Genomic DNA, 24,428 nt, shown 5'->3' with positions numbered 1-24,428 from the left:
GCCGGAGACACGAGGGCGGCGGTGCAAGGACGGGCTCGCGCAGCAACAACGCGAGCGGCTCCTACAGCATCTCCCTTTCCAACTGCACTGCACCGTGTTGTACAGCTAAGGTTTAAACACTTCGGGTAGCTGAAGTTGCTGACACGCTACATTAATACTCACATCCACTCAAAATTATATAAAATACAAGCATTTTATTATTTCTGAGTTCAATAATATTGCTTAGAATTACAAAATACAGCAATGTCTGAAATACTGAAAGTTTCATAAAAGCAGCAATCTTTCTCCCCTTCCCAGTCTTAAATGTCCAGAAAATTATTAAAATAAAAATATTTACCACATTACGTAAGTCACAGACCTATAAACATGACTGTCAAGTCTTAAACCAGATAACTTAAACATAAATGCAAATGGCAATCGGCAGGCAAGCACAACATCATTCAGGGCACAAAAGTAATTTTCTGTGCTGTAGGTATTCCAGTTTTTTAAATTTTTTTATTCCAGACAAAAAAAAACAAACCACAAACAAACTGTGTTTAGCTAGAAATTTAGAAGGCAGACTGGCTTTGTGATGAACACATTAGTGCCTCTGTCATTAGCAGAAGAACCACTCCGGTGACAAGAGATGAACACATTTTTACACAAATGGCAAAACAAACCTGTAGCAACATGGTGCAATTCAATTCCTTCATCGTGATGCATCTCCAAAGAAATATCACAGATTTCCATATATGTGCTTAAATATACAAGTGCCAGACACTACAGTGAAATTTCAACCTCTGAAACATACACTTAGTGTATTTTGTCACAGTAGAAACTGTGTCTTTACTTGGGTTGAATTTTGCTGTAATTCAACTATTTAACTATTTTTGGTCCCTGTGTGCAAAAAAAGCCTACTTGGAGCATTTTTCTCCCTTATTCCTTTCTTTTAACTTGTATTTCAAGGAAAGATTGATTTTTTTTTTTTTTAAGTGCATGACTTTTCAAGTAACTAGTCTACAAAAATCTATAACCAGTTTAAAATACCCAGAAGAAATTCCAAGGAAAAGCATTTTCACAATCAAAGATAACATTCTAAACCATTTTTTTTAAGGCCATATAAAAAGAAATTTATAGTGTATGGATTCTCACATTTATATTAAACAAAAAATTCCTATTGTACTCAAAATTAGTTCCTCAGCATATGCAAATTGTCTTCCCTTATTTAGAATACATTAATTTAGCCTATAAAAATACAGTATGGACAAATTCTTTTCATTCCCTGACATAAGAATTCACAATTTTGACACAAAAATTGTAAACTTTTATTACACTCAAAATACATTTCTTAAGTCTTTAGAATTTAAGTTCTGAGGTGTTGGCAGTCAGAGCTCTTGGTATACAGCAGAAGTACATTATTGCAGAGCCTTTACACAAAAGTAGCTTTCTAAAGTTAAGAGAAACTTACTCTTCCCATGTATTTTTGTTGCTACCAGGAGGAAAAGAAAGGCTTCCTGCTATGAAAGGTCTGTGTGAATGCATTACCCAGATGAACAATTCGGCCCTGACTTCCAGTGCTACTTCGCTCTACAATCACACGTGGCATCTGAACAAGCTGAATGGGACTCTTTTCATCCTTTAATGCCTGAGTAAGGTTCAGTATCTAAAAAGAGTAAAAGCAGGTGAGGTTAGGGTGCACAAATTAAACTGTGGCTAACAGGTTTTTCATTTTAGATGCCACTCTTCAATCAATTCTTTAGAGGACTGTACTACTGAATAAATTCATTTCAAAGTATATCTATTGCAAGTAGGAATATTTTATTTTTTTGGTAACATGAATACATCCTACTGCTGTCTACCCTTCCATTCTTTTCCTGACTATTTCATGCAGTCCTCTTCAAATTTTCAGAAAATTCGAAGACCATTTTAAATTTAGCATATCTCTTGAAAGCATTGCATCTTTAGTGAAAAAAATACCTGTAAGAAAGCCATCAACATGATTTAATATAGGATGCACCAGCAGTTTAGCTACAAATCATTTTCATCTCAGAAGATATGAAGCCATATAATTAGCTCATACTAAACCCAGTGCTAAGACCCAAATTCAGCCCTCAGCTCCCAGGAATCTGTTATCTTTCTTCCAAAACTTCTGTGCTCACAGACTGCTCTCATTACTCCATGTTCAATGTCATCCTGCTGAAAACTGTTTGGCTCTAGTGACACATTTGCACTACCCTTCATATCAAGCTTTCTCTCCCATGCACAATGCTCCTTTCTTCCTTGTAAGACTGATCCTCTGCTTCTTCTGCTCTTTATGGCCAAAAAACCCCTGACAAAGTCTTTTGCATTATTTGGTTCTGCCAGCAACTCCACTTGACATTTACATTCTCAAAATTCTAAGGCAACCCTTTGTAGATGTGTTACCCATTGCTTAGACTCTACACTCTTGAGAGAACTGTTTCTTTTGGGTTTGAAAAACTTATCATTTTTTCCCTACACTTCACAGAAATAGGCTTCCAACTATGTTTGCTATCTTAGATTTAAAGACCTTGACTCTTCCATGCAAGTTATGTTTCCCTATAGCTTTCTTTATCTAGACTCTTCATTTTCTAATTCTTAAATTCTCATTTTGAAGGATGTATTTGGATGTTTTGGATATACTGCACATTCATCCCAACTGAATGAATCCCTTAGCATGTGATCTAGATAGTCCAATCTTCTATAATGTCCTTGTAACATACTTTGGTTTTACACCAAAAACAAGTTTTAAATCAGTGCTAAAAGACATTGTTTGCCCATGTATTTCCAACTGCATCCAAGGATTATTTGTTATCTGCATTTCTTCCATGCCTGAGAACCTGACATTTCCCACAGTGAAACACACTCATATAGTTAGAGAGAGGTAAACAAAACCCCAAAACAAAAACAAATATCTGCTAAAATCCACCTGAGGGACAGTGTGTGAAGAAAGGGTCCAGATGCAGCCTTTACAGCTGAAAACTACTTTTGACAAGCTATATCACTCTCAATTATATCAATCATGTTTTTCTCAAGTGTTTTGTTAAATAACAGATTCCTTGAAGCCAATCGTCAAATCAGAAAAAAGCTACTTAATACAGGTTAGGATGCATGAGTACTTCAAGAACCCACCTTCCAGTGACTACACAAACTTCTCAGAAGACTTATTTCAGAAACAACTCCTATAATTCAATTTAGTAAGTAAGGTTTGCTGTCTTTTAGCTACCACACAAAAGATGTTAACTGGGATTATGTTTGACTAAGCAGAGCTGCAGTCTTGTGCAAGGTTTCTTGATACAGGAAATTCTACAGAGAAAACATTGAATTAAGACACTCTACGAATTGTCTCTTAAAACTATCCATGTTGAATTTATGAACACAAGGACAAAGTTTCAATAAATTCAGGGCAAATAGGACTATTAATTTGCCTAGTTCAATTGCCTTACACTTGCAGAAATCACTATTTTGTACCTACAATGAACTAAATTTGTTCTTAGCTAAAACTTTTTCTCTAGTATTTCACACCAGTCAAATTGTAAAATAGGAGGAAATAGAGAAACATCCTCCTCTATTAATGTTTAAAAGAAACCACAAAAAACCCAGAATATAAAACAAAACAAAACAAGCCCAGCATTTAAATATGATCAAATCTCTAACCTGAAAATGGCTGGGCTGTTTTGAGGTATGGTTTCAACATTGGATAGAATGAAGAAATTTTATTATCTAATATTGCTTTCAATAATCATGTCAACCCTCTAAAATAAAGTCACAATTATCTTAATAGCATAATGAAATGGACATAAAATTTTCCACCCAGACTTATGATTCTTTTTCATTTTTAAAATACCTGCTAAGAATATACAGTTAAGCCCTTTCCATTCCCCACAAAAACAATAAAACAGAATTAGAATAAAAGCATTTTCTATAAAAATTAAAAAAAACCAACATAGGTATTCTGCTGTTTTATCTATCCACAAATAAGAACAAACTCTAGAAATTTAGTCATCTTAGATGAAAATACCCTCAAATGTCATTCAGTGTAATAGGAGTTATTTTTTATAGCTCTAAAGAAAGCAGCTGAGGAGTGATGACAAATTAAATACATAAATAAAAATGCAAAAAAGCAGTCTTACCTGCCCCCTCATAACAGACATCTGGTTTTCAAAAGTAGCCTTGTCAAATCCTTTGTCAGTCTTTATTTAGAAAACAGTTTATAGTAAATAACCAATTTATTTTTAGCTATATAGTTAGCATGCAAACTCATCAATATCATAATATGCATATTCATATTTACCCACACTATAATAATTTTTGAAAGCTTCAAATTGAATACTAGTATGATTCGCAAAAAGGTCAATTTATGGCATCAAGTTTACATATGTGAAAATTAATACTGTTCCACATCATAAAATAAAATACATCAGTGGATACCATTTTTGGGCATTGGTAAACACCAACAGGTATTATACCAGGCTTAATATGATCAGAGGTTACAGTGCTCTTTCTCTCATGATGACTCCAGCAGAAAAATACTTCCTCCTTCAGATATAACAATACTTAGCTAACAAACCCAGAGGCATTTTGAACACGTACGAGTTGAAGATGCAAATAAAGCAAAAATGTATTTCAGGATCTAGTTTTGACATTACAGCTGCATTTGCATTAAAAGTTAAAAATTTCCAATTCTTTCAATCCTTAGTTGGATTATTTCACTTGAACATCTGACACAAATGTTAACAAAATGTTTTAGAGAAGGACACTCTTTACATGTCTGTAGACAGTTTCAGTATCTTTAAAGTGAGTTTGACTTTCAATATGATCAGGATTTCAGCAGCATCTTAGCACAATATATGCATATAAAATTAAGTATATGAAAGGTATGGAGGTACTTTAAATTATGTTAAATACATTATTTCCTCACTGCTAGTTTAAGTCTATACACACCACATAGGTATGTTAAATGCTGTTTTTACTGAGATCTGTGATGTAAGAGTAAACTAGCTTTAATTGATTTTGTGAAACTTAGATATAATAATAAATTAAATTAGATATAATAATTAATTTATGTTTTCAAATGAGCTAATTACTATCAATTAACCACATTGGTGACAGTTTCTTTATAATTACATAGACCCTTTCTAACATGCCAGTGTTAAAGGTAAAATAGTATAGTATCCTGAATTTCAGCATGGTTTCATTCAGATGGTTGCTCCTTTTATGAATAAAACTGTCTACAAGCATCAGCTACTTCAGTAATAGTCAATTCAAAGAAGCACTTGATTCACCTTAAATAGCTCATAAAGGTCTTCACAAAGGTCCTGTACAAAGTTCATATCAGAAAGGTGAGGAAGGACTAGGTCTCTGGTCTCCTGAGAGAAAGGAACTTTTGCTTGAGGAAGCCAAGCCCAGTGAAAGGGATCTAATGCAGAAAAACAGTGCACTTAATGATAAGCAAGCAAAAACGAAATTCTGAGTCAAGTCTTCTACTGCCTACTACAACTTCTCAGTAACACCCCTTTTTTCCCTGCATTGTTATCTCACACATCCCTTTTGTCTACAGTTACCAGAGCAGCTTTACAAATGCTAAGCCATTTTTTGAAAGAGTAAAATATATTAAGCAATAAATATTTAGTTAAAGCAATAAGTAAAAAAAGGTTTATAAAATTAAACATGGTAAGCAACAGTCAAGGTCTCCCCTTAGTTTAGAAAGGCAATTTCCTTTGGAGTAAAATAATAGCTGCAATGAAATAGAAATCTTTAAGGTATTTGACTCATATGAAAGAATTAACAAAGTTACTATTTTTAATATATTTAAAAATTTTTAAATGCCTTTTTCTAAGCATGTTGAAAGAAAAGCATTCATAACTTTTCATGCAATTGCTATTAGACAGCTTTTATCAAATTATATATATTATATATTATATAAATTATATATCTAATATCCAATATCCAATATAACATTAATTGCTTTATTAATGTTACCAGATGTTAAACAAGACACCAAACTATTAATTGCAGGAGCTGAGAAAAGTCACTAGCAGCAGGCCACCCCCTAAACTTCCTCACAATTGCCCACAGCCCTTTGAGGCTGACAGTCCAGCCAGTTTTCCCCATAGTTCACATTCACAGTCTGTTCAGTTCGTATCTCACATTTCCCTACAAGATACTGTGACAGTATGTAGAAGTCCCTGCCAAAGTCAAGAAAAAAAACCAAACCAGTATTCATTCTCTCCCCTCAGCCACTGAAGCAGTCATCATTAAAAGATACCTAGTTATCAAGCACAGTTTGTCCTTGGTAAACCATGCTGGCTTCCCCATCAGCACCTTGTTGTTCATGTCCCTGAACACAGCTTCCAGGATGATTCATTCCACAGTCTTCATGGAGACTGAAGCAATCTCTCACATTACTAGAGTCTTTTAAGAGTGATGAGGAAACTGCATTACAAACAGCATCAGCCACCTGCCACTGTTTCCACTGCATCCCATCTACTCCTATGAACTTCTCTATGACCACCTTCCTTAAGTGCTCCCTTCCTTCTGCCTGGGGCATTCATTCCCAGGGGCTCTACTTATGAGTTTTGAGATCCAAGAGACAGAGAGCAAATCTTACAAGTGAAGACTGAGGCTAAGTCAGCATTGAGTAACTTGTTCTTTCTTATGCCTTTATGTCTTTGCTAAACTTTTCTTCAGTCCCACTGTCACTTCTAGTTTACCCAACCCTTTCTTGTTGCTCTTTATGTCCTCTGTACTCCAGCCAAGCTTCAACATTCCTAACTCCATTCTTCTTCCACTTTTGGAAAAATTCTCTATTTTTTCAGGGATGACTCCACATCTTTCCCTTTTTTACAAAATCTGCTTAAATTTTGCATCTCAATTCAGTCAGGATTTCCCTGTTCATCCATGCTGGACCAACTTCCTGCCTTTTGCAAATGCTGCTCTCTGGCTTTGAGCAGTTTATCCTCAGTGACCCACTAGCTCTAGTTATCAAAACCATGCCCAGGGGGTGAGAGACTGAAATTTGTAAAAATAATGTTACAAGTTTACTTTGACAAAACTATCACACACCTGTCCATCTGCAAAAGAATTCTAAAGGATCATGCAAGTTTATTCTTTTTGATGCTGAAGTAAAGATGGTACAAAATAACCAATAATTGCTGTGTCTTTAGAACAGCTATAGAAGTGACTAACCAAGAGATATATAGGACAACATCTATTTAGTATCAAGATAGAGACTGCACAGAGCCCTGGGTGGAGTACTTAACCAGCTTTTTGACAGCATAACTAGCCCACACTTAACTACCAGAATTACCTGACTGGATAATAGCCCACAGAAATCACTGCAAGCCCTGTTTGGCACTTCCCTCCTAATGATAAGTAATCAGAGATGTGGTCATAATCAACCTCATTTTAACAGTAATAGCATTTTCAAGCAGATGGAAAATCGACTAACTAAAGATTAACTTCTACAAAGTAAGCTAAAGCTGAAAACAAGAAAAAAACAACCTGCCTACTTGTCCACCTACACAGTACCTTTCATTTTGAAACAGAAATTTGGCCAACAGAGGGACAACTTGCAAATCTTTGCAATCAAGTTATTTCCACTATGTTTTTCGAGAAAAACTGTGTGAGAAACATGCTGCTAAATTCTTCCAATTCCACCAGTACATGCAGTACTATGTTTATGAGTGTCCATAATATTATCTAAAGGTAAAAAATATGAACAAGAACCAAATCACATATGCCATTGCAAAAATGGCATTTGTTGCTCACTTTCTGAAGAAGAGTACATTATTTAAAAATTTAATATATAGCTACAGTGATGATTTCTTAACTCCTTACTACACCACCACAAATAAAAATTACTTCTTTCGAATTTACACTCCCAAAAGGAAAATTATTGAAGAATGCAGTACTTACATGCCCTCCACTCATCAGGATGCTTAAAAGGAAATGCTAAACCGTTGTCAATTGCAGCAATTTTAATAGACTCTTTAGTTATAGTCCATTGGCTATCCTACAGAAGGAACATTCAAAAAGTAAGTGATACTCACGTGCTTGCACAAACAGCAAAACATATTAAAAACACTTTAAAACACTAAATAATATACTTTGTGGCTTCACTGGTTAAGTTCAACTTAAACAATACAAAGCAGCATCCAAAAAATTCCACCACACATAATTTCTTACTCTACTACCATTAAAGAGAAGCCCTTCCCCAAACACAAGATAAGCAGAGCACAAAGGGATGAAGAAATGGACCTGAGCAACAGTGGACATAGTTACTGTTATTATAGCCTAAGCTAGTAGAGCAAAAATACAGAACAATAAAAATAATTCCTAGCACCTAGTCTAATCAAAATAGTTTTTCCACTCATTTGGCCTACAATAATTTGTAGTTATCAGATTTCTTGAGACCATGTACCAGATTAAGGATATGCCCTTAATCTCTAGCAAGACCAAGTTACAAAGCCAAACAATTTAAAGAATATAAGTTTCAGAGTACAATTCTCTTACCTTATCTGACAGATCAAGTCCATCATCTTGTTTTTCGTACCTGACTAACCAGTTGTCGTTACCTCTGTCTTTAAACAGGAAAATGCATGTCACAACATGTCATTGATTAAAAAAATCATCTAGAGTGACATACAGCAACATTGTAAACTAGCACTGCACCCACGGAGTTAGGCAAAACTGCTGAAAAAGGGTTTTTCCCATCACACAAGGTTTAGTTTTAGTGAAATGTACAGGCAACCAATTCAGTGGAAATACCAAATTTGCTGCGTGTTCCTAGGTATGTATTACTTCCTTTAGGTTCCCCAACTGGCTGAATATGCAGCAAAATATCAAAAAGGCCAAAGGAAACTATCTTCATACATTTTATGCAGAAAGATTGGTTGTGGTGTGCATTTTTCCTGAGGAAACTCTATCAGACCCAAATGACTTAATTTTTAAGCTTGTTTTAATGCTGATGAGGAAATGGAGAAGGCCTCCAAAATTGTAGATAATGTAACCTTTGACTACATGGAGAAAACAGACTCTCCGAAGATGAAGAAGGGGCAAAACTGGACAGAAGGGCAAGAAACTGAAATGCCTGCACTATTCAGACAAAATGGTAAGATTAAATACTCTGAGAAGGTCCTTCAGACAGAGGATGACTGTATGGATTTGTAGGACCTTCTCCTACAAACAGTGCTCCCTTCAGTTTAATCATCATCAGATTTTTGTGTTCTATTATGATTAGATATATTAAATGAAGGTAAAATCATCCATGTAATGAGGTTTTGCATTTTGAGTATTTGCTTCACAACTTTAAGAATGTCAAAAAACAGCTAGCAAGTATTATGTTCTTATGAAACTTTCTTTTAGTTTGCTTCTAAAAAGAGAATTTGAGAAAAGGAAAATTACTTAGACCTGCTATGTCTGAAGAAAAGCAAAGATGCCCACTTCTGCCAAAACAGAAAAGTAAGTATTTTAAACATAACGCTGCCTTTGAAATCCTCAAGAAGTAATTCACCTACATAGGCAACAGAAGAATCCCAGCTCTTAAGTGGTAAAAACAAGAGTGCAGGAGATCTGACAGGTACACATTGCAGTGGTACCTCAGTGCCTACACAATGAATATGAACTATTGTAAGCTGGTGTGAAACTGTGCGCTATTATCAGCTCCAGGAATAAAAGGAATTGTAGTCATGCTTTTCTTATGGGTCCTGAAACATCACCATCTTTTATCCTAATCTGGGGAACAGAAAATGGACTATGCACAGAATTAAAGCCAAATGAAAGCATTTGTTCTTGACTCCTCACATTGCTCAAAAATAGTGAGCAACAATAAGAGTTGTTTACACTGTTTCCATAAAGCAATATTCAATGTATTAATCCAAAGTAATTTTTTTTTTGATTTAAATTTTATCTTTATGGCCTTTAATCATGAGAAAAGCATCTGAAATGCATTAAAAGCCGTAAGCTCCAGCTTTCAGGAAGCATTGCTTTCTGCCTCACAAAAATAGATAAATACCAAGAGATACTAACAAATACCTGTATTTCTGATAACATAATCCAAGATAACCAGTCTTTCAAACTGTGACTGAAATTCTTTTCTTGTGTTCTCAGGTAAAGGGTCAGCTTCAAACTTCCTGAGCCAGTAGTCAGCTTCCTTATATCCTTCAACAAATAGCTGGAAGGAGCCAACCTAAAATATTAAGAAACTGCATTTGGAAAATGCACACAGGTAGATCACATAAGTAATCTCAACATTAACAGAAAAATTCATTATATACTTTGAAAGTTCAGAGCACAGGAAGTATGACGCTAAAAAAAAATTAAATTAAATAATAAATAAATTTGTCTTTCATTCTTATAGTCTTAAAAAAAAGTAAGAGTCAAATCATGTGAGGATGGGTTTCTGGGGATTGTGGTGGTGGTTTTTTTTAAATATTTGTTTAAATACTCAGTGAGTTTACCAGGAATAGAACACAGCCAGGCAGCTCAGTGTAAATAGACAGTTAGTATTGCAAGATGAATATGAAACAGAGAGAAATACGTAACACCTGTTTTCTTTTTCATTGGAAACACTTGTTTCAATAGATCAGCAAACACTCACTAAAAATTACAAGAGAAAAATCTTCCTCTCTGAAAAGCCTTAAATCTTCACCATAAGAACAGCAGCATTAACCGCTTTCTTCAAGACAGATGTTTTTTTGCAAAAAATGAGTGAAATACATTTCCCAAAAGAGTCCAAGGAAGAGCATGAGAGCTGGCATAGGCTCCATATGTGAAAGGCACTCAAGATTGAAATTCAAGAAGTTATATCTGAGAACTAAAATACAGATATATAAACACACAGCATGTGGAATAACCATGCTCATAAAAGCTTGCACAACTCCATGTCACATGGATCTAAACAGCTGGGAACTGCCACAAGTGGATTACCCACACTGTACGTAACCTGTGATTTAAAAGCTTAGGATTAGAATACCGTAATGATATTCTAGAGATACAAGGAGGCTCATTAGGCAAGAAAGATGTAAGGTCTTTAGTCAGTGCAGTCTTCACATAAGACAAAAGGGAGGGAGGAAGAACACAACAGCAGGGTACTCAAAAAGATAAAAAACAATAGAAAGTAAAAAAATAATTTAAAAAAATAAAAAATTATAGATAAACTGCAGGGAAAAAACAGACTGACAACATCAAATCATGACACTGAAAGGAGATGTAGTAAGCAATCAATAGAGCAAGAGTGAGATATATAACAATTAATATGTTACTACTCCAGCAGAAAACTGGACTGTTAATTGAAAAAAAAAGGGAAAAGATTATCAAAATAGCTCAAAGGAAAGAATGACGTAATAGTGGCTACATGTTGCATGGGAACAGTCATATAAAAATTCAGACAGTTTTCAACAAGCAGCAAGTTTTTTTCTTCTACCATTGGAGTTACTTATAAATGCCCTTTTTAAAAAAAAAAAAAGTTTTATGTAAGAATCAGGAAGTGTATGAATTACTTATTTTTGATCTTACCTTAGGAGGTAGTCCAATTCTATTAAATTTTTTAGCAACTTTTGGCACTTTCTCTAAAGCATATTTTTTTCCTCTTGACTTTGCACGATCTATTGCACTGTAATTAAAGGTCTCGCTGACAAGCCAGACAACCTTAAAATATGAAAGTTAAACACAGCTCAGAACTCCTCATTATTTCAATTGTAAATTTACAATTATGCTCAGTTATAAAAAAATAAATTTAAAAATAAGAAACAAGTATCAGGCATTTTCAACAGATAAATTTTATATAAAAAGGTGAATATTCTCTATTTTAGATATCTCAAACAAAAATGGGAATTTTATATGCTGATTTTTGTAATTTGAATCTCATCAAAACATGAAGCACAAAAGGTATTGGAAAATGCTAAAAAGTGGCTCCAAAAAAAAGATTCAATTCAGATCTCAAAATTATCTATTAAATCAAAAATCACAGTCAGTTTTTCTACATCAAACCACTGTGCCTTTGTACTTGCAATAGTTTATAAATGACTTAAAAATAATGCATGATATACAAGGCTATCTAAACACCCCAGTTCAGAGACTGACAAATATGTTGGCTTTTTTTTTTAATTCAGTAATTTATGTGTTTTAACTTTTACCTTAGTTTTAGGTACAACTCCAAGCCCCAGCTTCTCATCCACAAGATAGGCACCAGCTTCAGAGAGATATCCCTGATTTGGAACGAGGCAGCCTCTGCCAAAGCAGCAAGGACAACAAATTTTGTGAAAATATTTGGTCCACTTTGGATTTAGATGTCCATAAGGCTCTTCAGATTTCGGTTTGAACACTCCAATAATTTTCTAAGGTAAATAATATAAAATTAAATTATGAGCACTTCTAGTTGCAATATATTAAAATTAGTTTTAAAATTAGTTATTTTAAAATATTGGTTAAATCCTATCCAGTGCATTTTACAGTTGCTCTTTTTAGATGGTGAAATAATACAACTAACAAAATTAAATTCCAAATAAATTTATCATGAACTGCTTCTTTAGGATTAGTGCAAATTCAAAAAAAAAATGACCCTCCTTTTTATTTTATAAGCTCTTTGTAAGAGAAAATCCAAACATTTACTTTTTCAAAACATTTTGTCAAATTTCAAAAGGATTGCATTTAAAAATATATCTATATTTATCTTAAGTTCTTAATAGAACACTAAAAATCAACAGATTTATTTTCTTAAATCTATTTTTCCTATTACCCTGAATTTGACTGAATCAAAATGACCATCAGCCATTATTTACATTAGAGACACAGAGTAAATCTGAAAATTAGTCAGAGCCCTGTGTCCAATTTTCAACACTATGCTTCAAGAAGTCTGTTCATAAAACTGGAGAAAGCTGAAAAAAATGAGAATAAGCACAAAATATGTGAATAATGAAAAGACAGTAGGAACAGTGAATGCTTAAGCTAAGAGCAAACTGAGGCACGATGACCAATGGAATAGGTTGCTATAGAAAAAAAAGGAACAACACATTTACTGTTAAAGAGCCAAAAAATTACAGAGTAAAAACCCAGCAGATAAGCTGCAAAAAAAGAAATCCTTTAGAAACTTAAGAGCAGCTCAAGACTGGAACAAACAGCCAAATTCTGCAGTCTCCAAAACAGGGTGCAATTAACAAAAGGTTAGTTAGACATTCCTCAAGAGTTATGTTGAAACAATGCTGCTCCACAGCACAAGCATTAGATTGGCAATTTCTCAAGGTGCCTTCTACATAGGGTTCTATATTTGTTAACATCAATCCACAGGGTTATTACCACATTAAAATATAAACCTTTCAATTGTCTGTGATAAACTTTGGCCTAGTACATTAAGTTCTTATAATGACTCTTCAGTAGCTCAAGTGGAATGCCATAGAAATTCTGCATCTTCATCCCTTCTCACTGGATAATGGCAAGTAAATAAAATTCTTTCTGAGAAATACTTAAGGACAGCTGTTTTGAGAAGCATTTTCACATATTAGTACTTTACTAAATCCATGTGAAAAAAGTGAGTATCTCAATAAACTAAACACTACCTGTTGTTGCACCAGCACTCAAAGCTGATTCACACTCAGGTCATGAACATGTTGGCAGTCAGAAACCAGCAGTATTCTTCAGTAGCTGCTGATTCAGCTGCATTTGGGAGAGGATCTGACCAGCTGGTTTTGCTTCTAGAGATTTTTTAACCAATGTTTCTAAGACAATCCTGCTTTGTCCAAGATTGCCCAAGACTAAGTAACTACAGAAAGCTTAATTCATTCCGTTTGTAAACAAATACACAAGACACCAGACATTAGTAGCATCATATGTCTCGTCCATCCATTTTGATTAATTCTCATTAACTACAAGGAAAACTAAGTTATAAAATACTATTATTTGCATTCATACTATAAAATCAGTGTCCTAGCAACAGTCAGGCAACAAATTGGTAAGAATTCCCTTGGGTTTGGTATGCTATTATCTGCAACTCTAAGGTTGCATTCAAAACCTTGAACACAACTGCACTGACAAAATTTGACTTAGACTACACAAATGCAATAAATATTCTATACAATGTGAGAGGCCAGAATGCTTTTTGAATACTTTACTATTTATTTTTTATTTTTATATCACAGCATTTGTGATACTACTTCAGTCCTAATGTTAGGTTTAGAATTGTTAAAAAGTTATTTTAATTTTTTTCCTATTGAATCACATGTATCTACCTGCTTAAAACAAAGCTAGCAGTTTTGCTCTTCTTGGAATCATTGTGGTGTATTTAGAAGTACATGCCAAACCTTTAATTATCTCTTCTGAATCACTCTCTGGCTAATACTTCCTACTAAGTGCCCATTTTAAAGAGGAGCTTAGCTCATTCTGTTACCAGCCTGGACTGTACTGCGCTATACAGTCAAATCTAGATATGGCTTCCAAGGTTTTGCTCAAGTTAGAATTTTTGCTAAACTTTGCAGAGCCACTGCTGTTGAGGACTAGAGTAGAACAAAAAGGTTCTATAGAACTTTTCTATAGAACAAACTACCAAGGCCAGTCTTAATTTTGCCAGTCAAAATGCATTTACAGACTGACTCTATTAACGTTAGCAATTAGTTGAAACTGTCAGGAACATATTGCAGAACAATTTGTAAAAGACACTATGTCTTTTATTTATTGTTTACACAATGAACAACAAATGCAGACATATTCAAGCCTTCTGTAATAGTGCTGCTTAAGTACTGAACTCCATTTCAGTATGCAACCATATAACTTTGGCCAATAAATGCAAAAAGCTAATTTTAATTATGCAATTTGAAGTTTATCCTTCCCACAGAACCAAATCATAACATAAGGTGACCTAATGGAAACAACTTATTTTATCTGTAATTTGGTATTCAATTTGGGCACTTCAGAAGGTGACCATTAAAAAAGGCTTAGCACATCTTTAATGAGCTCCTTCCCAGAATAAGAAAGAGATTACTCAAGAGGAATAGGAGAAAGCAAGTGACAGAACCGGTCTGAAGTGGAATGATGCAATACTCAAACAGGATCTGAAATCCATTCTACATATGAAAGTTTCACTATAGACAAAATGAAGTTTTTTCAGACCTTTAATATGGATAGTAAACATAGATAAGCTGTAGAACAAAAGCAAAGAATAAAAGCAAAATTTAAAGTCTGCTAAGCACTCATTATCATAATTCTCAGAGTCCCATATCCCAAATACTTTCATATTTTGCAATGATTTTTTTTCTGAATCATACAAAATAAACAGTCTTCTTTTCTCAGTCTGTGTTTCTCCTAAATGCTTATATTCAAATCAATGACCTGCATAAGGGAGGAGGGCACATCTCTGCTAGAAACTTAACTAGGAACAAAAACAACACAGCAAAAGAAAAGTAAAACCAATAAGAAAATCACCACATAAGAAACAAGGAATAATACGGCCCATCCAAAATACTATGGTTATATTTATACTAAAATAATGCACAAATACTCTCTCACCATTGCCATGGCTCAGTGAGTACCTCAGGCATTTGCTAGTGACCAAAAACAAGCAAAATCAATCTAGATAAGCTTCAGACAAAACAGATCTGCACATATGGTATGATTTATTTTCCCTAATGATTTCTCTAACTTCCTAAGAATAAAAACATCTCAATTCCATAGCATTAAGAAAAATTCAACATGATCAGCTGTAAAGCATTTCTAGCTTGACACTCTAGAATATTGTATTAGATACATCATGCACAGAAATTTTGAAAAACTATTGATTCAAACCAGTATTTGACTCCTAACTTTTCTTCCTATTGCATATTAAATAAGATATAAACCTACTTTAAAAAGAACATGAAGTTTGAATATGTGTATATAAGCACACAACCAGAAAATCTACAAAGATCTAAGCTACTAAAAAAGAGAGTGACCTGAAGCTGGAACTCTGAATAAGCTTTTATATTTACAGCATTGCATGTGATAGCAATAATCCCAAAATGTAAGGGACTACTACAGCAAGATTTTTTTTTTTCCTTCAGGTTTCAAAAAGAGAGAGACCCCCCCACCCCTTTTTATTTTCTCCACCAGAATGAAGGGGATCATTACTAACAAATGTTCCTGGAACACAGGCATATGAACTGCAGTTTTCAGAAGATTTTAAAGGGGTGGTTCTGCCACTTTCCATAAAAATAAAATCATAAATTGACATATTTATTTATATTAATGTCAGGTAACTCAGCTAAAAAAAAAACCCAAAACCACTTATTCAATAAAGTGTAAAAACTATCACCAGAAAATTGCCATTAAAACAAACTAAACAACTATGAAAATTAACTGGCAAAACAGGAATATATTTTCTAATTACCAAGAATATGACTAAAAGTGAAACAAAAACCATACTACCTTCTAAATGAAAGGGAATGACAAAAATCTGGAACATGCCCTGAAAACCTAGGCATTCAATGTTCCAACTTCCATTTCCAGCATAACTGGGATCTTCAGGATTTATGAACACCTACATCTATCTAAGAGCTAAAAGCTGTTGATTCTGCTTAAAATAAAATCATATGTGAAAAATTAACAAAAGTTGAGCAGTTGGAGGTCTTATTTTGTGAAATGGGTCAGTAGCAGAGTATTTCTAATTTAAAGAAACAATGTGAATGTGTGTCTGAGACATCATTTCCTCTTACTAAATAATGCTAACCACATGTTACTTTTCAGGAGAGAGATTCAGGTAACTATTACTTCTGTCTCAAAGTAACCTTAGGACACCTCACTGATGATCACTATTCAAGGTACTATTTACCAAGTACAGAAGGGAAAACCAAATCTTGCAGAGGGGAAACCAAATCTTCCAGCTAAGATTCAGCAGACAAGTACAAGTTAAAAGGCGGATTTGATGATATCACTCTTCTTGCCCATCTACCAATCATATATAAGAAAGGAGACAACCTAAATAAAGGGCTATCTAACAAGAAAAGAGAGAAAAATATAGGAGGCTTAGCTAAAGAAACTTAAACCATACTGAAATCAGGAGCTCAGTTGGGCAAAAATCAGTTAAAATACACAGAGAACAAGATTCTGCACAAGAGAATTCCTGAACTGTTTTGAGATGTTAGAGGCCCTTTTATTCTCAGTTTTTCTTTGGTGCAGATCATTAAAAACATGATAAAGATGCAGTAGAAATAATATTATTATACTTTGGTTTATGCAGCAAGACATAATTAGAAATCTAAGTATTACTTGCCTTGATTTTTCCAAAATAAATTTTGACATACAATAAATTATTAAATAACTTATTTAAATTAATTTGTATCTAGATAGAATTTTTGAATTTCCATTTTCAATTTGCTGCTGTTGACTTTGCAGTAACATGCTCACCCCTTTTGGATCCTTAGCAAAGTAACTCCCACTGGATCCTTGAGAGATTCTTTCTGGAAGAACTCCGCACTCTATTGCTTGTTCTGTTCTCAGAATAATTTCTGCAAATTCTGGATCATCTAAAAATATATTCATATCTGCAGTATGTCCTGTATGCCCTGAAAAACAAGAAAACAACCAGTCTTAAATGCAACTTCTACTACAAATTAAGCATAACCAAACACATTGATAAGCCAACAGCCTTCCCTGCTGACACCCATCCAACACCAGGCGGAAAAATCTCATCCATTTAATCAGTGCAAGTTTTTCCACTGATTTATCCACGTCTAATCAACTTCTTGATTCAAGTAAATCAGCCAAATCTGCAAAAAACAAATTTGAGACTGCCACTGCTAAGTGTTTAAAATTTTCAAGGATTTCACTTTTTAGTATTTATTTATGAAACAAATCTAAGGAAAAAAAGTTCAAAGTCAAAACAGTAAAAAAAACATTAAAGATATGTATTATTTTTGTGTCATGCCCATTACCCACTATTAGAATAGTATTGTAGCATTCATTTAGGAGCTTGGCTAATATGTTTATTATCTGCTAAAATGCAAGGAAGTTAATCCGCTGAATAATCTGCTACAAGTAGCACTCACAAGCAGCACCAACACAGCAGTGACTACTGCATGCCAGCACCATTCCAGCCTTAAAACACTGTAAGCAACTTGTAGCATTTCTTTACCTACAACCCAGAAATCAGACATTTGTGCAAACTCTACGACTCTATGCAAAGATTTAGAAAGACATCAGAAAGGAAGGTGCCAGAATACTACTGACTTTTCAATTTTTAAAATATATCTTCACAAGTTTTGATGCTGTAGATTATTATACCTTTTTTTAATGCTAGGATTGTTTCACATGTTCACCGAGTGCATTCTAATGGGCCTGTGCATTAGGACTCATTTCTGCAGTAACAAACAGTACATTATTCTAAATTCAACATTTACAGATAAAGTTGCTTTGTTCCCATTTCAGCAATTAAAGAAATGTAATATACATCCTCCTGGAATGACAACCAACACAGAAACTATCCAAAAAAGATACTCAACAGTTTGTGAAGAGCCAAATAAAAATAATTTTTAAAAAACACTATTTTTTTTGTAGCTCAGGACAGTTTTTGAAGCTTTTTAGAACATTAGCACTTACTTGCATGTACCACTTAAAATAGTAACATGGACTCCAAACAAAAACAGTCAAAAAGCATTAAAGAAATAGGAAAATCTTAGTATAAGTTGGTAACAAGGAAGAGAAACCTTAAAGCTAATAGCAGATCATTCTTAAGAATTAACAGCCACAGCCCATTAGATCAGAATCTGTTTTAACTATTTGGCCAATACTGCTGTGATAAACTACACTTTAAGACTTTAGAGTAGACAACAAGAGGGAGGGAAGAGGTTCAAAGGTTTTCCTGCCACAATGAACTTAAATGAGTTAGGGAAATAAACCAAATTTATTTTTAAGGAAGAAGTAATTTAAAATCAGTTCTTATTTCACAAGTTCTTACTTCACAGTCAAGCCTCAGCTATCTCTACACATCTACATTACTCACACAGCTGTGCTCCAACCAGTACATATTTTTGTCAATGAAAGCAAAATCAGAGTTGTGCATTATACTGTTACCAAATGAAGCGCAACATCCATGCTAAGTCATTCTGCACAATATATTCTAGATGAAGAAAACCTACAGATGAACTTTGTATCACATGGATTGCAGTTGACTGTGTGGAAGACTCAGAGGTCAGTTTTTCACTTCTGTGCATTTATTCTATAATCTAGAACTACTACGTAGTCTCACTGTCTGAGGAAATTATTCAACTATGTCTTTCTAAAAGATAACTTCATAAAAAATAAATTAAAACAAAAAAATCTCATTACACTGCATGCTGAAATAAGAAAAGATAGATGACATTTGAAATTCATTATTTGCTCAGTATTGCTACTGTGCTGCTAGGAAGCATGTTACCAGTGATGTGGCTGTACAAAAACATTTAGGCTGACAAGGAAACTAGCAGTTTTAAGGAGTTTATTGACCCTCTCCATATGAAAATAAGCCATATTAATTGAAGATAGTATTCACTGAATGTGGCAGTTTGAGTTAGTTTCTCTTTTAAAAATTATTTTAATCAACTTTTCTACTGAGCAAGCATGTTATGTCACAACTTATTCCCAGTACAGTCTCTAGACTTATAATTATAACTAATTAAGGTTTCTCTTGCAATTACTCTTGAAAATTACTCTTCTCATTAAACTCCCACTAAGGAGACAGGGCTCACACACACACAATTGAACTACCAAGCTTGAGAACTTTTTTCACATCAATTTGGACAAGGCCCAAGTTTGTGAAGCCACTGTATTGGAATGATAAAGACCTGCCAAAGAAGATACAAATGCTATCATCCATGTATGCACCTCAACCTATTCTTCCATCAAGTTAGCATGACATGACCTAAACTAAACTAGCACACTTTGCAAGAGTAACATGTATGAACTCCTTCAGCACTAAGCTAGATTTATACTTTTTAAATATTGACATGATTAAAGGTAGTCCCTTTAACCTATTCAGTCTCCATTAAGGAAACTCTGTGTGTTGTAATAATATATATGAGTAACATCTGGTGTATGTTGGTTCCACCTGACATATGAAACAATCCTGCACCTTTGAGGGTTACACACACAGAAAAGGTAAGGACAAGGGAAAAAAGGATGAGATGCTGTAATCAATATCAGTTCTGAGATTTTCCTACACACTTCTGGGGAAGATTCCAAGGAGTACTCTGTATTCACTATCCTAATTGCTTCAGTGGTGCAAGACCTGTGGCTCTAGCCTCCACTCTGAAGCATCAACTTCTTTTTAAAGTTTCTAGAAATACTTTGCTAGAAGCACTATCTCTTTAGCAGATCTTAAGTCTTGTAGGAAAAAACAGGAAAACTCTAACATTTAATGGCATGTTCATATTACAGGTATGGACTATACCTGAGACCAGTGCTTAGAAGACAAGATTTTTCTGTCTTTATAGCCAAACAAGTAAAAGTTTTCTGTAGTTAGTAAAATAGAATTATTAGCACAACTTATTTTGTTAAACTTGATGAGGGGGTTGTTTCAATTTTTTTCAAGTCCTCCATGTTGCAAAAGAAACAGCATTACCAGTCTCTGGCAAGAAATCCTACAGTGTAATTACAACAGCAGAAACAAAGAAGTGAAGGAACTCCACATATTTCTGTCAGGAAACTCATCCTAGATGTATACTTTTATAGAAACTTGCACAAAATCAGAAAGCTTGAAAGTCTAAAGAAAAGAATGTAAGCAATAAATAGCATGTGATTTATCACTTTGCCAGTATATTTAGAATCAGATAATGGGCACACGCTTGTATCTGTTTTCAAATTAATAACTAAGTTCTTGCATTTCTACACTTTCACATTGTATTTCTCTCTTCAAGAACTGATTTGAAAATACAAAAGAAGATACATTTGCATGAAAGCCAAAAATATGACAGCAGAGCCCACATCTAAAACTCCTAAAACAAGTGATGGTACAAAGTGAGTATATGAGTACAACAAAGAACAAACACAAAGACTGACTTGTTTTTCAAGATTAAACGATGTGGGTCACAAAAAAACTAGTTAGCGGGATATGCAAGTCAAACTGAAAATTTGACACGTCCTCAAAGTGTTCAGGAAGCAGCAGCCAGTCCCCCGACAAAACAGTCTTTAAAACATGCAAAGCCACAAGTTTCAAACAACATGACAGAAATAAAGCAAGGCTCAACAAAACAGCAGACAGAGAGCGGGGAGAAGGGACAGTGGAGACGCTGATGAAGATGTAAAGGAGTCCGTGCAGCCCTGCACGCAGGGACAAAGCAGTGGGATTTCTACCCGTTTGCAGCATGTCCCCTTCATTATCAGTCAGCGAGCCCGTACGTCTAGAGAGGTCAGCACCGCTGCTGTGCCAGCGGACACGGCACACGGAGCGCCCTTCAGCGCCGGCAGGTGTTTTTGCAGCCTCGCTGGAAGCACGGAGCAGGCAGGGGCTGCCGTGCCCCCAGACGCGCGGCCGCCCCCAGGCACAGCGGCGCTGCCGCTCCCCGCGGCGCCCCGGCCGTACCTGCGGCGGCGCGGCGCTCCCTGTCCCAGGCGCCGCCCGCTCGCCGCCCGCGGCCGCTGCCCGCCGCCCGCAGGAGCGGCTCGTCCTCTCCATCCCCTTCGGGCCCCGAGTCCTCCGAGTCCTCCGACTCCGCCACCTCCTCGAGCCCCGGCTCCCCCCACTGCCGCACGGCCCCGCCGGGGGCGGCTCTCGCACTCTGCGGCCCCCGCCGGGGCAGCTCTGCCTGCGGCGGCGGCTCCTCGAGGAGCAGCAGCCGCTCGTCGGGCTCCTCCGCGCCCGGCTCCGCCATGGGCGGCCGGGGCCGGGGCCGGGGCCGGCGCGGCGGGAGGCGGCGGCGCGGCCGGGCGGGCTCGGGCGGGCTCGGGCGCTCCCGCCGCGCCGGCCCGCGCCCCGCGCCTGCGCGCGGCCCCGGCCCGCCCCGCCGCCTGCCTTAAAGGGGCCGCGGCGGCGGCTCGGCAGGCCGCGGCAGGCAGGGCCGCACGGCGCGGGGCGTCCAACGAAAGCTGCCCTGACACTCGCCTTAGTTCCACACCTGCCACACGCTTGCCATAGCCAGCTGCGCTCCCTCCCCAAACTTTGCACAACATTGTTCTACACCATCACGGTAACTACCAAAACGAAGCCTAAAAACAGCGTAAGAGAAAACAGTATGAATACATTGCCATTATTTCCATGTTCCCCCACTATCCATGCGTTATTAACTGAAGAAAGCAAAAACAACTATAACCCCAACATACTGCATCAGATTTCAGCCTGGATGTATTTTCCCAATCCTGTCTGTTGAAGAGGGGTTTTCCTCAAATTTCGGTGAAATATGGGAGAAAGATACATGCATTAAATACTTGCACAGAACTGAGATTACAGATTATACTGGGAGCAAATCAGTTCTCAGCTAAAAATAATAATGGTATATATTTATTACCCATTAGTCTCATAGTTAAGAGCATGGTATAAGAATTTAACGTGTATAATCTGGATTACAGAGGAAAAAATCTTTTTTTTTTTGGTTACTGACAAAATATAACCTTACTGAAATACTGGACTTGTGTTTGTTTTGTCTAGGGTTGCCTGTCAGCCAGTGGACTTTGGAATTAAGCTGAGTGTTATTTACCTATGTAAATACTAATATCTTTAATATTTGATAAAATCTGTTCACACTTGCATTTCTGTTCCTATTCCTTTCTACTAAAAGTGCACTCAACTGTGACTCCAGATGAATACCCATTTGTTGCCTAGTAAACACATATAGGAAGGTTACAGCAACTAGATGTAATTTTCTGTACAGAAAATCAAATGGACATTAATTTCTTTGAGAAGCAAACAAAAAGATCAAACTAAAAGGGAGAAGTCTGATATTTTTCCCAGCATACTGTAAAGTAATACTGCACTTCCCTTTAGCTACAAGTGTGTTGTGGCTGTTTCAATAAGGTTCCATTGTAGAGTCGATTCACTAGTTTCTAAAAGATTGAGAGTTAGTGCTTTTGAAAAAAATAAGAAATATCTCTTTAGTTATTTCATAAAAAGGCCTGGGTTAGAAGGGATCTTAAAGATTTACCTTAAAGATATTTCTAACTCCCCTGCTATGGACAAAGCTACCTTCCACTAAACCAAGTGGCTTAGACTTCTATTGAACCTGGCCTTACACCCTTAGAGAGACGGGACACTCACAACTTCTGTGAGCACTCTGTTCCAGTGTCTCACCAGCCTCACAGCAAAAAAAAAAGTTTTAAAACCCTTCTTTTTTTCTGTTTTATGCGTTCATCTACACATACTACTGTATTTTTAAATGCAATTAACTGATAGTTTTCATCTTCTGCTTCAATAAGAATTCTGTAACTTGCTCATAGGTCTTGATCTAACAAAGCCTTTACATTGCCTCACTCTTCAGTACTACAGAGTTCAGACACCACGAGAACTCATAATTAAAAAAAAATACACACTACCATCATAGTAAACAAACCACTAACTTTAATTCCAAATAGCTAATACTTTTCAATTAGCCACCAGGATTAAAATTCCTAAGAATTACATCACGTAAATAAACTGGGTCATTTTCCTCATGCTAAAGCTTTTGTCCCTATCCTTCTAACCAACAGAGCAAACTTTGTTATCTGCTTATAGGTATTTGAGCACTATGCCGAGACACTGGAGCGGGATAAAAAGGAAAAGAGAGGGACAGCCGCGCAATCGTGCGCTTACCGCTTGAGGCGAGCGCCCTCTCGTGACACAGACCAGGAGGAGCCGCTGCTCCGCGACACACAGCAACGCCGCTGACTGCGGGCACCGCCAAGGGGAGAGTCTAACTTGTACAGCTCTCTTCTACTCAAAGGGCTAAGAAACTGTAATTAATACAGTACGAGCAAACAGTTCAAACAGGTGTGTAAGATTACTCTGTCAAAACGCTCAAAAGAGCCTAATCAGGCCAACTAAACTTACAGAAGCGGGATGGTCGGTCCGTACGCTTCACACGCTAATTAGATGTCTGAGCTTAAAACTGTAAAACAGAAGAATCAGATAAGATTTCATAAACAGATTCAGTTGACCAGATACAGGTTGGTAATAATTAAACATTGGAACAAACACACCGCGTACTTAAGGCGCCTCTTCAATTTCTTTATACTCCCTACCAATTATTTCAAGGAGGCAAATGGGAACCTGCCGGTCCCGTGGCCGCCGGGGGGCAAAGGACAGCGACGGCAGCCGCTGCCCGTGCTCCTGGGAAGCTTCCACCTGCTGAGTTTTTACTGGCAGTTCCTAGCTAAGGTGCAAAACCTGGCCCAGGTCTCCTGCTGGTGTAATTGTTTTTCCCCATGCTGTATTAAAAAAAAAAAAAATAGGAAAAAAAAAAAAAGAAAAAAAGAAAAGATATTTTGTTGGGTAATATGTCTTTGTCACTATGATGCAGTTTTGG

At 36.2% G+C, this 24,428-nt stretch overlaps 1 protein-coding gene and 1 long non-coding RNA gene across 2 annotated transcripts; one reads left to right on the top strand and one right to left on the bottom strand.

The window, feature by feature from the left end:
- Positions 1 to 174: 174 nt before the first annotated feature.
- Positions 175 to 21,806, bottom strand: PI4K2B (phosphatidylinositol 4-kinase type 2 beta). The gene is made up of 10 exons (XM_021554330.2): positions 21,518 to 21,806; positions 17,368 to 17,525; positions 12,135 to 12,335; positions 11,515 to 11,646; positions 10,033 to 10,186; positions 8,512 to 8,579; positions 7,915 to 8,011; positions 5,283 to 5,416; positions 4,131 to 4,190; positions 175 to 1,642 (listed from the first exon to the last, which is right to left on the bottom strand). Exons 1-10 carry the CDS (start codon positions 21,804 to 21,806, stop codon positions 1,469 to 1,471), a joined length of 1,467 nt encoding a protein of 488 aa, XP_021410005.1. The 3' UTR covers positions 175 to 1,468.
- LOC110484023 (uncharacterized) lies at positions 20,857 to 24,108 on the top strand. The gene is made up of 2 exons (XR_013339878.1): positions 20,857 to 20,952; positions 23,639 to 24,108. It is a non-coding gene; the product is annotated as an uncharacterized LOC110484023 (long non-coding RNA).
- The last annotated feature ends 320 nt before the right edge of the window (positions 24,109 to 24,428 follow it).

The sequence above is a fragment of the Lonchura striata genome, chromosome 4 (assembly GCF_046129695.1).
Source record: "Lonchura striata isolate bLonStr1 chromosome 4, bLonStr1.mat, whole genome shotgun sequence".
NCBI lineage: Eukaryota > Metazoa > Chordata > Aves > Passeriformes > Estrildidae > Lonchura > Lonchura striata.
The sequence above is the reverse complement of the archived record's forward strand: the minus strand, read 5'-3'. Positions and strand labels throughout refer to the sequence as shown.